This window comes from Lagopus leucura, unplaced genomic scaffold, assembly GCF_019238085.1.
Source record: "Lagopus leucura isolate 7727_CA_CO unplaced genomic scaffold, USGS_WTPT01 Super-Scaffold_1, whole genome shotgun sequence".
NCBI classification, from domain to species: domain Eukaryota; kingdom Metazoa; phylum Chordata; class Aves; order Galliformes; family Phasianidae; genus Lagopus; species Lagopus leucura.
This window is the reverse complement of record NW_024962250.1, coordinates 11,359,002-11,375,391: the sequence shown is the minus strand read 5'-3', so window position 1 is coordinate 11,375,391 and position 16,390 is coordinate 11,359,002. Positions and strand designations below refer to the sequence as shown.

Genomic DNA, 16,390 nt, shown 5'->3' with positions numbered 1-16,390 from the left:
AGAGCTGGAATACTGCAGGAGTACCACCAGTCTCAGCGTGTCTATATGCTTGAATTGCTGTGTAAGCAGAAAAAAAGCTCCTTAGGTGGCAGTCTTGGAATGGTATGAGAGCAATAAGGATTGGAGTTACTGGCAATAATGAAGATAAGTCATGGAAGCCCAATTAAAGCATTTTGGTTTAATCCTGCAAATCATCTCTGCACTCCGGATCATGTCAGTGGGGAAGAATGCGGTGGTGTGTCTGGAACAGAGCTCTGAGTGCACCAGCAGTGCCTGGGCCAGACTGCAGTCCCGCTTTCCCTTTCTTGGATGTGGACACTGCATGGCAGCAAAAGGCATGACGTACAGCATTTGAAGAACCTGCAGTGTTGCCTCTAGCAAGTGGGTAGTGTTTCTGGATGTTACCATGTGCAAAATCTACTCTCATGATAGAGCTGCATCTTAGTTCCCTAGTTATTTTGAGCAGCTCATAGGAAAGCCCACTGGGAACAAATAGCATCCTGACTGCACGCCTACAAATGCAAACAAACACTCAGCTGGATTTGGCATGCTTAAACAACATAATCTGCTCATTATGAGGGTACGTGCATTGCTTTCTTTTTTCCTTGAAGAAGACATTTTATTTTATCTGAGGCAGAATGCAGGATGGTGTGGTTTGGTGCCACCGATGAAAGACTATGTCTTATTCAACTAAGAAGCAGTAGGAGAGTCACTTTCATTACTGAAATTTCAATACTGAATACTGAAATTACATCACTTTCATTAAAGTGATGGTGGCAGTGTTGAGTGTGCCTAATAATAAAGAAGGCATAAAATGTGTTCTTAACCCTGCAGTTTAAAATTTGTTCCTGGTTTTAGGCAAACATGTACAGCCAAAGTCACAGGGTACACACAGAAAGTAGCAACAGAAACTGGGGAACTAGGTGGAATGGTTTGGGAAAAAGGCGTGGGATCCTTCAGAGATGCCCGTGGCACTTTGAGTGGAATGTAACAGAGCTGGGTTCAGTTCTCCGTGGACTTCCCTGAGGACCACAGGCAAATGGCTTCTGGCTGGAGACACTTAACAACTGAGCTGTGCTCACCACAGCACCCACCTCAGAAGTGCAGCAGCCCAGAGTCTAAGATGGAGCCCAAGGCCTGGAGTCAGGTCCCTGCACGGGACATAGGGGCAGGTGTGGGTCACTTAGTGACCAAAAATACCCACATGCTGAGCTGCCAGGAAGCAGTAGTGAGAGATGTAGGACTCCGAGTTATAGCACAGAGACACCCACCTGCAGCTGTGAAACCAGAGCTTTGTTTCTTTGGGATTCCAGCTTGGGGCTGTCTGAGAGAAACATGCTGGTATCTGTTTCTGTCAAGAGGTTTTGCTATGGCTTGTGAACATTCTGGCTATTTTGCTCAAGTGACACCTAACATGATGGTTGCTAGGCTGTGAACTACTGACAAGTGGCAAGGTGTGAACAAACTTGCTAAGAAGACATAAGAAATGATTGCATTTTGTACCAACATATTTTCATGCATGTATACCCCAGTAATCAAAGCATAAGTCAGAGCACAAAACCAAGGAATTACTTCCTGACTGTTGTATGGTGTCCAGATAAAAGAAGAATCAAATATTTTGTTGGTGAGGTGCGTAGTCTATATTGTCTCCTAAGTCCACAGAATGTAGCAAAGATTAATTTTATTCCTTCCCTTTCAGTAGACTTAAGCTGATAGATTTGTCCACCTGAAATAGCCTCACAGACGTCATTTCCAGAACAGAGCTTGCCAGTCAGCTCTGCCCCTTGCAGTGGCTGTCTTCTCTACTGACTGCTCATCGAACACATCTCCTCAGTGCATGCTGGGGAATGCTCTGGTTACCTGTTTGTCTTAGGGTATGCCCTATCCTTTGCTAATCCAGGTTTATTAAGACTAAGACTTTCCCAGAAGCTTATGGCTTTTCAGGATTTTAAGGTCTTATGTGGTAGTGACTCTTCTGGTACTCAGTTAACCAGGCAATTTGATTAATTAATTGGGATGAAGCACTCTTAGTATCTGTTCTACCGAACATCTGTCTGAAAATCGTACCTGCATTCTGGTTTCTGAAGAAAGTCATTTTAATGCACACTGTTTGTTTTCACAGCCATTAACAGCCTTCTTCTTATTACTCCTTGCTATCCCTGTTAGTTCACTGATAAAACCAGCCAGTCTGATTCATCTGGACCAATCCTCTGTGGATGTATGAATGCTTCTTAGAAACTAAGTTCATTCAAGGTTGCAGACCAGTTTCCATTCATTGTCTTCTGAGCATCTTGGCTCTGCTCTTCTGTTCCAAAACCAGATCTGGCAGCACTGAAGACAAGCAGCAGTCACAGTACGTATTTGAGAGGCTTTTAGAAATGTGGCTGACATTCTGCAGGCAGGACAGCTCCTTGTTTTCTGAGCACTGATGTGCTTTTGTCCCTGGGCCATCATGCAGTCACATGCAGGGGCAGGTACCGAGGTCTCCAGAGCTGAAGATGTCAACAGCTATGAAATGACAATGGTTAATTTCTGGGAAAAAAACATTATTCCAAGGCCGTGTCTGAACATGGGGAATCCAACAGACTGATGAAAACAATCAGTTCATCTCTGAATGGGAGATGTGAACTTGAGACACGCTCTGTGTTGCTTCTGTTCTTGGCAGGAGTGGGGGCAGTCACTGAGCTGCTGACAGCTGCTTCCAGAGAGGAATTTAATGGAGGCTGATGTCAGGATTTGGCTGAAGAGCGGCACATTAGCTTCAAAACCATGATCCTAACACAAGAAGCTGTATTCAAATTTCAGCATAGCAACTGCCAGAGAGGTTAGGCCACATGAGTGCAAGATGCATTTTGTGCCACAGGTGAAGAAGGCCAATGTGCTGCAGCATCACAGAGCTCCTCTGCGTGTGTCGTGGGGATGGGGGGGCTTTGTCTGCCACCTGGGTGTCAAAGACTGGGTGACATCAGCTCTAGCCAGTTTCTCAGAGGCTGTGGAGAAGGAATACCAGTCCATGTGCCTAGAATTATCAGTACACCTCTTGTCAATATTTTGAGCTGTATTCAGATTCTCAGAAACACCATAGCTTCAGCTGAGGACGCAGTTCTGTGGTACTAGCACAGCAAAGCCAGGATTGCCATAGGCCCCATGCTGCCACAGTTTGTGCTGCCAGCAGGGCAGAGCCACCTATTTGCTTTCGGTCTCAAAAAACCAGAAATGCTTATGCCCAGTTGGGGTTTTGTGTGAATCCTGTTGAAGAGTAAAAACACAAACACAGCTCATTTAGCTTTTTGTCAAGACTTTTGAGATCTCTAAGCACAGACTGGCAGAGAACTGCCCCTTGGATTGCTCAGGACACACCCGGCTCCACTCACATTGCGAGTGCACCAGGGGAGCTGGACACCCGCAGCACACTCTGTTTTAAGATAACACGGGTCTTTTCTCTATATAGTGGTCACTCAAGACTCCAGTGGTTATTTGCCTCACTTCTTGGTATTACTTTTCGTTGTTGTTTTTTTTTTAAAGTATGCCAGGTTATATAAATTTAGGTTATACCTAAAAAGCTTACTTGAAATGCATCATGAAGCGCTAATGAAGATTTTTATCCTTAAAATCCACGACGCCTAAAAAAGTTGTGGGAGAGCAAGAAATGTATTTGTAATCTGAGACGACAGAGATTAGCCCCTTCCCCTTGCTAATTTCCAGGCACGTGTGTTTGCATATATTTTGATTCATGAAAGGTCCCCAAAGAGTTGTTCTGAAGGCTGGTTTCTTTTGAATGTCGACTACAAAGGTGTTCATGAGTGGTGGAGGAATTTATGATGTCAGAAGATACAATATCAAAAGCAGTGAGCTATCCAATGCTGAGCATGGAATAGTGGAGGAATCCTTCATTAGATGGTTCAAAATGCGGTGATTGTTTGCATAGCTCTGTAATTAATTCTGTGCTGTTTTTAAAGGAATAACGAGGATATTGTCCTGGAGATATGTGAGTGTCAGGGATGATTAAAAACAATCCATCTAGTTTAAAGTGGGCAGAAAGCTGTGTAATGTCCAATTTAATTCAACAGAAATGAAAAGTTTAAGGAGGTGGGAAGCTGACATTCAAAGGATTGTAATTTCAACTAAAAAGCATTTCGGATTCTCTTCGTGTATGTGGTTTCAACTAAAGAGAACTAAACATTCACTATACAAATGAATAAAGTCTAGATCTGTTATCACAAGAAATTTTTAATATGGTTTGTGACAAGCAATATCAAAGTTATCAACTCTCAAGCTTCATCTGAAACCAAACAACTCTCAGCAACAAAAAATGCTGTGCACTGATAAACATAGGAGGCATATTGTATTTTTTTAATTAAATATGAAAACATGAGCTGTGTACATTATTTTTTCCCTAGAAAACACAGCAATTTCAAAAGTTTATCATAAAATATTTTCATGAAATGAGTGAACCAGCAAACACATGCACTTGTGTGCCTTCCCCCCTCCAAAGATAAACGTGATAAAGAGACATACGCAAATGTAGAAGTTAACAGAACAAGTGGCGTTTTGTTGTTGGTTGGTTCTTTTTGGAAAGGATGGAATGTAACATTGTGCTCGACTTTCTATGTCACAACAAAAAATATTTGGTGCAATATTTGAACATTTTCTTTTTAAGTTTCAATCTGGTGGAGAAAAATACCCTTTTCTATAATAAAATATGTCTGTTCTTTTTAAAACCTAACTTTTTTGCACAAAATAATTTTGTAAACTGTCATTTCAAGGGCAAGGTAGGCGGTGTCATGTCAATGTCCTCCCCCCCATTTAAAAACATGATCTGTTATCTGAAGCAAAACAGGGAAACAAAAAAGAGCGGAGCAGAGGCTGCTTTGCAAAGAGAAAGAAGGGTGTGTTGGACGGGGAGAGGGGAGGGTTGTGTGGTGGGACAGAAAAAAGTTAAAGGTCACTTTCGCCATAGAGCGCCGTGGAGAAAGACATGTAGTCCAGGGCACCGGGTACAGCATCACGGCCATTGTAGGGTGCCATTCTAGCAATGCAGTACTCAGCCTGATCAGGAGGCAGTTCCCGCCGTAACTCATCCACAGTGATGTAGTTCTGCAAGGAAGACACAGGATAAGGCAGACATTATCTTCAAAACACCAACATCCATCAGAGGGACCCCACTGCCTGCACCCACAGGGCAGCAGACGGCAGTCAGGGGCTGACCACAATAACTTTTGCTGTGTGCCCATAAACAGAGTTTGCCAGGCATGCACCTGTCAGGGAAATGTAGTTGCTCTCCTTACTGCTTGGCCAAGAACATGCTTTTACAGAGGAGAGGAAGACTGTTTCTGCAGGAGACATGCTGGCACACCTAAAGAAAAGGCCTGGTGGGAGTTCAGATAAATTGTGATACCTTCTCAGTGAAAGTGGAGGTCCAGCTTAAGGCAAACAGGAAGAAGCAGAAACTTCATTTGGATCTTGCCCCTGGCTGGCAGCAGTTTGTGCTGCTTGGGAGCTGCCATTCCCTCTCCTCAGAGCATGAAAGGGAGCCAGCCCCACTAGCACCGGCTGGTGGCACCACTGCAGGCAGCAGACAAGTGAACAATTTTGGAAGCTTTCACAGCTCTGCTAATAATTCTTCTCTTTCATGGCGGACATTTTTAATAAGCAAGCAAAATGTCTTAGATAAATTTGCCTTCTGGAGATTCATTCAGCTGAAGTGAGACTAGCTTGGGGTCTTTTCATGCAGCTAGTAACAGTAACTGCCTGTTTGCTAACCAGTAGGTTGTGTTTAGCTGACTCGCTCACAGTTTTCTGAATAACACCTCAGGTTTCAGAGTCTCTCTCTCTCTCCTTTTCCTTTCTATTCCTTTTTTCATGCCTTTAATTATGTGACTGGAATGAGTAGGAGATTTTTCTTCATAATGAAATACTGTCTGATTCATGTTATAGTCACTACAGCATATTAAACACCGAAAATTATATTTAATGTACTGTAAAGAATAAATGAGTTAGTAAATAACACTATGTCCGCAAAAGCTTCCTTTCTCAGTGTTTAGCCCACCACAATAAACTGGAATTTTCAGGCCTTGAAAGACAATAGAACTGGCTTTACTCAGGTACTGTGCTTTAGAGAAAGATGGACACTATGGGTTTCCATGTTACAGGTTATGAAAAGATGATTAGTGAAGCAAGAAACCAGTACTGGCTGAAAGAATAACTCACTGTAGCCTGAGAAACAGAATCCCATGTTTCACGTGAAATGAATAAAATCATCAGAAAACACAGAGAATCATTATATTAGAGATACCACTTATTTTTTTCAATTACATTGAAGACTAGTGGGGATTTTTAGGTAAGACAATTAAGAATACATAATTCTTTTGTATCATCTGGTTCCACTGATGTTTCAAATTTAGAAGAGTAATACGTCACCACCATCCCGTGATTTTTCTTATTTTCAACCAATTTATTATTGCAGTATGCCCTTCTAAAATTGTACAGCTTGCAGATACAGCATATCTTTAATGACAGCCTAGTCTCACCTCTCGGCCTCTTGGCTAAGATCATGTGTAGCATTCTGTGATTGATTGTATAATGACTGTAGTGCTACAGATATATCTACAAAGATTGTCTCAAGTTTATAGCTGTCAGTAATTAACAGTTTTTCAAGAAGATTAATCAAGAGCCATCTGTTTAATCTATTCATACATTTTAAAGTAACAAATTGAAACTAAGCTCTTAATAAATTTTTTAATGCAAGAGTGAGCAGCATAGTTCTGCTGATCTGCTGACAGCTGAACAGGGCTTTCAAGTACCTTGGCAGGCTGCTCATTAACCCACACTTTAGCCTTGCACTCCTCCAGCACTGCAGTGTTCCTGTGAAAATGCCTTCCTTGCTAGAGAGTGCTTCCCTCGACACTTCCTCTTGCAGACAGAAGGGAAAAAGGAAGGCAGGAACGATACAGATTGGAAGGAAGATCACAGAGCCTCACCTTATCTCCAGCCAGGATCTTGAAAGAAGCCATAACCTGGTCAGCAGTATCTGTATCTGCTGTTTCCCGAGACATGAAGTCGATGAAGGCCTGGAACGTCACTACACCCATGCGATTAGGGTCGACGATGCTCATGATGCGGGCAAACTCTGCCTCTCCCTGGAGAACAAGAGAGTCATGTAAGCCTGGACACTTGGGCAGCAGTGCCAGGAAAGTGAGGAGAAAGTGTTCAGCAGCACATCTCACAGCTGGGAAAGCAAAGTCAAACAGAAACAACTTCAACCTTGCATTAGAGTACTTTTTTTTTTAAATCTGGCTGTTGTGTGCCCCCTACACAACTCCCACTCATTTGTCCTTTGGAATAAAATATTCTCAGCTGTGCCCTAAAATACCATCTAACTCCAACTAGCTCTAGGATAACGCTTCTACTAGGAACAATATCATATAGACTTGAGGAGAAGATGCAGCTTTCTCTGTAGTAGATGCTGTGCTAGATGTCTGTAGCAATACTGGAAGATCTGTATTCATTACATCCTTTTATTTCCTAAACTTTCATGGTTCTCTTCTGCTACTAGAACAGAATCCACCAGAACAGAACAGAAACATCTCTGGGGTTTCAAATGTTTTCTGGTTATTCTAACTAGACAGGCTTTGCAGAAAAGGTCTTCTATATCTGGAAAGGCTCAGGAAAGTAGCTTTTACAGGAAAGGTTCTACAGGTAAGTTTACTACAGAAGAAAAAACCATGATGTGAGATTTCTGGTTTTCTGTAGGTTTTTATTTTTTTATCTTTTTTATGTAAACAAAATATTATCTATTCTCATCTGTGGGGATTCCTTTCTCCCCAAGTAATGAGGAGAGGAAAGCAGGGCTGAGTATTCTCATGGGTACACACTATTCTAATACCTCTAGATGAGTATACCTTCCAGATTAATTGAAGTATCTCATCATATGTTACTGCAGATTGGCACACTGCATCAAAAAGCGTCTATGTTTACACTGGGTTGATAAGACAAACACTGCTTTGCCTGACATCAGAAAAAAGATACTGAGAGTAGAGCTCAACATTTTTGCACTGTGGTCTTCTCCTGCCCTCTGATGAATATCAGTCTTTGGTGAAACTCTGCATTAGTTATTGTGCTTCTCAAGGTGCCACATGGATGTGCAGGTGCTTTGGTGAGGGAAAAATTACAGGGAGGATGAATGGGACTTGAACCTACTTACGCAAACAAAGACATGTGAAATAAGTGGTAGGAATGAGAGAAGCAACTTTGACTGCATTCAGAAATCAGGCTTCCAGAAGAGTTCAATTGATGCTTAGGTCTGGGGAACTTATGTGCCACTATGTAGAGCATATGTACCAATATAAGAAAGATTCTTCCACTTGTAGCTGCACAGTTTGATAAATATAATTCTCATTTGAAATACAAAGAATTAAGACAATGATATCATTTTTTAATCTTCAGCTACTGCTGCAAGACAATTTTACATGTACTGGATTGAACTTCAATTGCTGGAAAATAAGATCATATTTACCTTGATTCACTCACTACACATTCTCCCTTTCTTTCTGAAGGTGGCTAAAAGAATCACTTTGAACAGAAGTGATAGAGGGCTCTACATTACCATATTGTAACCCATGGAGATAAGGCAGGCTCGGAAATCTTCACAATCCATCATACCAGTCTTCTTCTACAGAGAGTGATGCAAAGATGGGAAAAGCCGAGAGAGAAAAGGAAGACCAATCCAGAGAGAAATGAGCCCACATGAGACATTACAGAGAATGAGTTTTAGGGAGGAGGAGATGGAAAAAAGTATTTACAGGACAATGAAAAACAATGTAGCAAAGGCAGTTTGTGAAACCATGATGTAAAAGTTGTTTTGGACACAGAATAGTTAGCACACATGGAAAACGACGAAAAAACAAAAGATGTTAAGTAAGACACAGTGAGAGATGGACAAGAGAAGGAGTGTTAAGTGACACAGAAGTAAATGGAATAGTTTGAAGACATAAAAGGAATTCCCACAAGACAAACCATTGCAGAATTAAGAAGGAACAGATACCAAGGTACATTTAGAGATAAAGTAGAACGGAAAAGTGACGCATATATAGTCAAGCACAAGAACAACGATGACAAATAGATTAAGACAAACAAGAAAAGAAAGGGAAAAAAAAACGTTATTTTTTCATAGCTTAATATCTGTCTGTGTTCACCACTAGCATTCAGTACCTGTGCATCGTTTCCAATATCGTAACCCAAGCTGATGAGACAGGCTTTGAATTCCTCAGGGCCAAGTGTGCCGGAGTGGTCCTGGTTATGCGGTGTGCCAGGCAGCAGGACATGCAGTGCCAGTGGGGTGACGGTGTGGGGCAGAAGGAAGGAAGACACAGAGGAAATCAAAGGGAGGTGGAAAGACAACAAACAGGTGCACCATGCAGTGGGTGAGAGGACAGGGAGAGGAAGAATGACATGCAGATAGAAACACAGGAAAGAAAAATAAAAAGTGCACATTAGATATCACAATGACATTTCAGCATGTGCTAAAAATGCTCTTGGAACAGTTCCTTCTGAGAAAGCTCATCACATCTTGAGAGTGTCTGAATAATAAAAACAGTCATTGCTCAGAAGCCTGAAGACCTCCATCTCCCAAGTGAATTACTTGCATCACTGCTTGTTATCCATAGTGCCAGAAGCCCTGTGTTTCGCTAGTAACTGGAGTGCAGGTAAGCAGGAAGAGGCAGTGGGAAGCATTGCCTTATTCTTTTAGTCAAAAGTCCCACCAAAGGAGTAGGTGAGGGCAAGTATGCTTGGCAACACACCCAAGGAAGCTGAGCTGTCAGTGCATCCCAGGAGCAGACAAAGAAAAACAGCTGAAGCTCAAGGGAGCAGTGTTATTGCTGTACTCATGAGACCTGCACATAAGGTGGAACTTTGACTGGCAAGCTGTTTGAAGTGTTCAGCTTGAAACTACTGTACAGCATGGCACAATGAGGTTTGGCAGCTGCTCTTTCCCTTGCTTATTCCCTGCTCTCCCAGTGTTCAGATGTATCCATGATCACAAACTACCACATGAACTGAGAATCCCCATTTGCCCCACAGAATTTTAGCTCAGGACAGCCCCAGGTAATTGAAGAGCCCCCACCAGCAGCCACCATCTTTGGCCATAGAAAGGAAGCTACAAACGTAATTGTGGGGCCAATTCCTGTGACTCTTCTCAAACAATCAGCTTTTTAAAGCCAGTGTTAAGCCTTCATAACTCAAATACATAGACGAAGACTAGGAAAGACACGATCTTTTTGCATTATCATTCAGACTGTTGTGGAGGAAAGGGCAAATGACATACAGGTAAAAATGGTAAATCTCCAGGGCTGGGGCCTGCTAAGGAAGGAAGACTTGGTTTTGGTTTGCCTTTGAAAAGCTAGAGAGGGGCTCAAATGTGCTCAGCAATCTGAAAGTGTTGTCAACCTCTGAGAGGGGAAGCTGCAGCCCTGCTCTCAGGAGATCTTTCAAACAGTCTGACTCGTGCAGCAAATGGTGGAAAGCACCTACATTTTCATCACTGATTTAGTACCTGCAGGCTGCTCATGGATTTCCAAACATTGAGGGGGTTAACAACTGAACCTACAGCCAGTTGTGAGATGGTGTCAGGTTTGGACTGCTGTCTCTGCTTCCATGTGTGAAAGCTTCTGATTTGGTCAATAGAAGGATGCTAGCTGATGGCTTCTCACCATAAAAGGAAGAGCTGCAGGGAGGGTGGATAACCAAGGGGAGGATTTTCTTTGAGGAAATCTTTTCTTTTTGTATCTGTTAGTGCCTTGACATATATTTCCACAGTAAGGCAAGGCAGGCTTTACATCAGGGTTTATTTACATTTTGCAGTGTCGTGCTGATCCTCCTGTTTGCTCCATACAAGAGCAATGCTGTTTTTTTAAATACCAGTTTATGTGATAGTCTATTAGAGTGAAGGATGGCTGCTCCAAAGGATTCTATAAATCAAGATAGTGAAGCTGAGCTAAAAATCAAATTTCCTAAATAAGCCTTCAAACATTTTCAAACATTATCTTTACCGGTGATCTTTGAATTTCAGATATCTTCCAGCCTAATGATCACTTCTCAGTCTCCGTGCTCCACAGGAGTGGCATTTTTAAGAATCAAACATATTCTACTGATTTAGTTTTATCATGGTGACTGTTTCTTATAGCACTGTGCAGTCTACATGGAAGCTTGCAGCTTACCAAGCTGCAGTCAACACTGACTTACCCTGTCAAAATGGTTGAAAGAGGCTCGGAACTCATTCATCTGTTCCTGGCTTATTCCTTTGGCATCACGGGTCAGAATCTGATTTTCCACTTCATTAATGGTTCTAGCAATTGTTGTTAATAGCTGCTCCCAGCCCACTCGAATATGCTGAAAAAAAAAGAGAATAAGACAATTTTAAAACTAAAAAGTAGCTCTTCTGCCTCTAAGGCTACTAGATCAAACGTGCCACTTGTGGCAAATTAAGTGATCCTCATGGCCAAGGCAGTCTCTTTGCTCAGAAGAGCTTCCTTCTCATCTGCCGTGTGAGCCAACTGGATGTTTAAAATGTGAATTTTGACAGGACAAAGTATTGAAGAGGCCACTTTCTGCTCATAATAAAGTCCTGGTCCTATTGCAAAGGTCCTTTCCCTTGTAGCTTAGCACACTGGGAGCCTTTAACACAAAAGATGATGCTTATAGGACTTATTTGGACAGAAAACTCTTTTTACATGAACTGAGAAAATAAATGAACCACAATCCTTGGAATATACTGGTGCTCCACTATGTCTGTGGCCAGAGCTGGCCAGAAACAAAAAAGCAAGTTTCAAAGTCTGTCTGTGTTTTGATGGAGTCATGTTGAATTCAGTTTTTGTCCATGAAACCTCATGCTGTCAACAGACAGCCAGATATCTTGAAAAGGTTCTGTTGGACTTTTTTCTTCTTCCACGCTATAGCAGCTCAAAATCACCAACACTTGTGTGGGCTTTCTAGTTCCAGTTAGTGGGCTAACACAGCCAGGATACAAGACCAGCCAATTTTTCAAGCAATACTGTTGATCTGATTTAGGTTATTTCTGTTGTCTGTATTGTGGAAGGCAATGCGACACTGTATGAAGTACAACAGACTGGGTTGGCATAAAGTACAGTAAGGCTGAAAAGAATTTCAGTGACATGATGTTGCATGCTTGGCCATTCTGTCAAGCTCTCCGTTTTCCTAAAAACCACAACATATTGCCTGAACTGGATGCAGCTGGTGCAACAACAGATCGATCTGTCTGATCTGCTGGCACTACATTCCAGCAGGGAAAAGGCACTGCAAAACATTTACCTCCATGGTGTAGTTGGTGTGCTTGTTGTCAAAGATAAGCGCCTCCTGGATCTGTTGGTGGTCTCCTTCCAACTGGTCGATCTTTGGTTTGTAATTCACAATGCTTTTCTCATATTGCCGCAAGTGGTTGAGCTGGTCCTCCAGAGTCCCATGCATCTCTATTGAAATGCGGCCAATCTCCTGCAAAAGCCAAAAGTGTTAGACCCTGTTAGAAGGAAGAGCCTTCACGTGGCTGATATTTATTAATGCAGCTATTTCATGCTTACACAGGATGATGAATCAAAACAAAAAAACATCTCAGAGAGAAGTTACTCTACATGAGCAGACAGCGTCAGCAAAAATTTCAGCAGAGCCTGGAAAATTTTCCAAGTGGAGTGCATCATATAAGATGCACCTAATCTAAGGATGCAAAAGAAGGAAACTGTAGTTTATAAGCTAGTACTGGAGCAAGCCAGAACTTTTCCTGATGTGTTCTCTGCCACTGTGTTAATACTTCTACAGAGTAATACTTCTGTAAATGCTCTCTTCTATCTCCTATCCTCATTAACAGCTTCATAATTTTCATCTTACCAACTCCTATGTATATACTATGTATTATGAATTATATATATTATGAATTACTTTAATTCATAGTTTACCTAAACAGAGAAGATCTCCATTAAAAATGTTTCTCTTCTGCTGATGTTTAGCACAGTAGATGTATTTATTTTCTCATGTGTAACAAGAGCCATGTGCAACTGCTATGAAAGCAGTTCCATAAAAATATGCTTTTGATGCAGGTTCTTTCCCATGCTGCATATAAATTCAACTCTATTAGAATACCAGCATTCCCCACTCTGGGTAGCATTTTTTTTAATCTCTTTACTAAAGAGTTAGGGGAAGAAAAGTACAAGCACTTCAGTAACTGATACCAATCTTTGGATTCTCTGTATTTTCTATAAAAGTTTCCCTTGTAATCTCAAGGAATAATGACCACATCAGTAGTAAAAGGAGAATCAGAATAAAAGGATGAGTGAAAAATCATGAAAAGAAAATGAAAATGAGAAAAGCCATACCTCCATCTTGGTCTGAATCCAGGGACCGATGACATTGGCTTGTGCACCAAACTGCTTACGAAGCCGCTCATTTTGCTGCTGGCGAGCATGTTCTTCCATTAGGGCTTGATCCCTTCTAGGAACCAGCTGCCGCACCTTGAGCAAAGAGTAACAAAGTGTGCATTTCATATATATGAAACCAAATGAATAATACCTCTAAAAACTGATGCAAGGAAAGGGAAACAGAGAAAGCGAAGAGTCCCACTTTGAGTGGGTTTGTGAAGGGGCTGCTAAAAAAGACTCAGGGCTGCCAGAAGCGTTTAATCCTGGCTACGTCTGGGGGGAGCCCCAGGTGGAGTGGGTGTTGGACCTGGGCACTCTCTACAGCTAGGGTTAGGTTTTGGAGAAAGCACAGTGCTTCTCTGTCAGTGCGGGTGCAAACAGGCTTGTAAGAATAAGGAGGGGACTGCTTGTTCTGAAAAAAGGCAGTCATAAGCTTTAGGCCTTGCAGGGAGGCTCATGGAATGTGAATCCTCGTCAATGCAGGATGAATTCTGCAAATTCATCTCACGCCATGAAAAGCAGCTTTCATCCACTATCTGGGGTTTTGGTAATATCAGCACAGGCTGGTATTGAAAGTAACTGCTCTGTTAGTACTATAGCATTAGAAGGCTCCTTGTCTGTGGGGGCTGAATATCTGAAGGGTTGAATGGTAGAGAAGGACACTGACTCCCATACTGTACTTGCTTTTCAGGTCAACTGAGAACTTAAAATCTCGAAGTTCTAATTTCACATCTTTCCTTAAAAGAACGAGAACAAAAAGACACCCTTAGGCATTTATTCTAAGGGATTCTTCCACTTTCCTAGCACATGGCATTTGAGCCAAAAACATATGGCAAACGTGCAAAAGCTCAGCAGTAAGTGTGAAAATAACAGAGAAAGTAATTCCCTTGCTTGCACCCTATTGACTGAGCAGCAGCCTTCCCCACGCTAACTGCAACGCTGTAAAGAACTCACATGTTCCCATTTGCCATTGATCTCCTGTGGGGTGATTGTAGTGTAAGGATTCGTTCCTGCCATGTTGACGTGGTACGTTTGGACAATCTTTGAGACTTCATTGTGGATTCCCAGGATGGCCTGTCGCTCCTTGTCAGCATCTGGCAAAGTGGCTTTGAACTGTTCGTGGGCTGTGGTCAATCCCTGTGGAAGGAAGACAGCAGCAAAAAGAGCATTAGTCACTGAATAGCTCCTTGACCAAATACATCTCTGTTGAAGTAACTGCAAAAGCTCATACATTTCCAGGATACAAAACAGGCTTTTCCAACAGACTTACAGTATCTCTCAGCATCACTAAACAGGTTGTTTAAAGTAGTTAAATGAAGTCTCCTTTTCCCCCTATTTGTTTCTCTTCCATTTTCACCAGAAAGAGAGATCGCATCCCAAAACATGATGTAATAATTCTGCGTCACAGTTTAAGGGAAACTGTTTCTCCAACACTGCTGTGTGACAGGCTGTTAGTTCCCTTAGGGAAGACTGAACTGCTAGCATTACTCTAAAGTGGCCATATCTCATGAGCCTAAACGCACCATACAGTTCTTCTCCCACTAGATATGTACTAGGTCTATAACAAAGATGACTCTAGATGAATAACCAAGTCAGATCCAGTATGATCAGTGTAAGTTAGAACTAGATGAAGGTCTTTCAGACCGCAGCAAACCTGCACAGGCAACATAAGCTCCTGTTGCTGGAAACTGCTCCCTCTCCCTGTACACAACAGGCTCTTTCTGTTCCCCATCTGGCTGTGGTGCCCAGACTGTGATCCAAAGACTGAAGGTGGGGGCATGCTTGTTGGCAGCTTGTGGATAGCTGACAAGCCAGTTGGTCCTGGCTCACTTCCAGCTGCTTCTCTAGGCATTTAAGATGTTTCATCCCAGAAGTCTGGAAGATCAAGAGTAGGGAAGCAAACACAGGGGATGAGGCAGCAAAACAGATGTGAGACAGAGAAACACATGCAGGGATAATGGAAGGAACAGTGTGGACAGAAGAAGGAATGAAAGTAAACCTTATAACTGACCACTTTCTTACAACACATACACTGTAACTACTTTTGTAAAATTGCTTCCTTACATGGTGACTCATTGTTTTGCAGCTGCTGCAGTGCCTGTAGAAATATAATGCAAGTCTGGGAGACCTGGGGAATATTCTGCAGTCACAAAGAGATGATGGAAATGTTTAAATGCTCTTCAGATTTGTTTTGCATTATGAAATAACTGCTGGTTTCTCACTCACTGCCTCACTGATAGCCATATTGCTGTCAATCATTCCTACAAAATACTCACCAGGTTTTGACAAACTGACCAAGTCCTGAGAAAGCACAATGTCAGGAGGAAATTACGGCAGTAGTGCAGCAACTGCACTAAGACTTACTATTGTAAGATACTGTAAGATACTATTGTAAGATATTGTAAGATTGTATTGTAATACACTTGTATTGTATTCTTACTATTGTAAGAATATCCTGGCTGTTCATGTCAACCAGCTAAATCCAAATGAATACCTGGATTCTTTTCAGGAGCCCATCAAGCAGAAGAAACAGACTCCCCTCTAGAACCCAGAGAAGGATAATTCCTGCTCTCAAAGGTCAAAAAATTACCTACAGATACTTCAAACTCCTTTCATTACAGCCTCTCAGAAGAGGAAGTCCCCATTGTCTTGCAAGAAGCAAGAAATCTTTGGCTTCAAATGGCAATCCGCTAATAAAATGCAGAATCCTGATGTTTCCTCTACTCAGCACCGAAACGCAGCTGGCAGCTCAACAATCACCCTCATGACACATCACACAGGACCAAATGACCTGAATACGACATTACATGGGACAACTGAGCCACAGAACCTGACAATAGAACTAAGTTTTGCCCATTTTGATTAACAAAACAAAACAAAACCAAACCAAAAAACACCCCCCCTCCTCGCCCCCCCCCCCCCCAAAAAAAAACAACCCAAAAAACCCTAACAAATGCAAGACACTA

General features: G+C 42.1%; 1 protein-coding gene across 3 annotated transcripts in view; it reads right to left on the bottom strand.

The window, feature by feature from the left end:
• Positions 1 to 4,212: 4,212 nt before the first annotated feature.
• Positions 4,213 to 16,390, bottom strand: part of ACTN1 (actinin alpha 1) — an 80,497-nt gene continuing 68,319 nt past the window's right edge. The window contains exons 15-22 of one of the 3 annotated variants that reach the window (XM_042872170.1): positions 14,379 to 14,561; positions 13,383 to 13,517; positions 12,328 to 12,507; positions 11,242 to 11,388; positions 9,211 to 9,291; positions 8,606 to 8,671; positions 6,981 to 7,139; positions 4,213 to 5,097 (exon numbers count right to left, since the gene is read on the bottom strand). In XM_042872170.1, the coding sequence (XP_042728104.1) occupies positions 4,939 to 5,097; positions 6,981 to 7,139; positions 8,606 to 8,671; positions 9,211 to 9,291; positions 11,242 to 11,388; positions 12,328 to 12,507; positions 13,383 to 13,517; positions 14,379 to 14,561 (1,110 nt within the window). In that variant the 3' untranslated portion in view covers positions 4,213 to 4,938. The remainder of the gene's footprint in view (positions 5,098 to 6,980; positions 7,140 to 8,605; positions 8,672 to 9,210; positions 9,292 to 11,241; positions 11,389 to 12,327; positions 12,508 to 13,382; positions 13,518 to 14,378; positions 14,562 to 16,390) is intronic. The other 2 variants (XM_042872153.1, XM_042872160.1) reach the window with 2 other exon arrangements.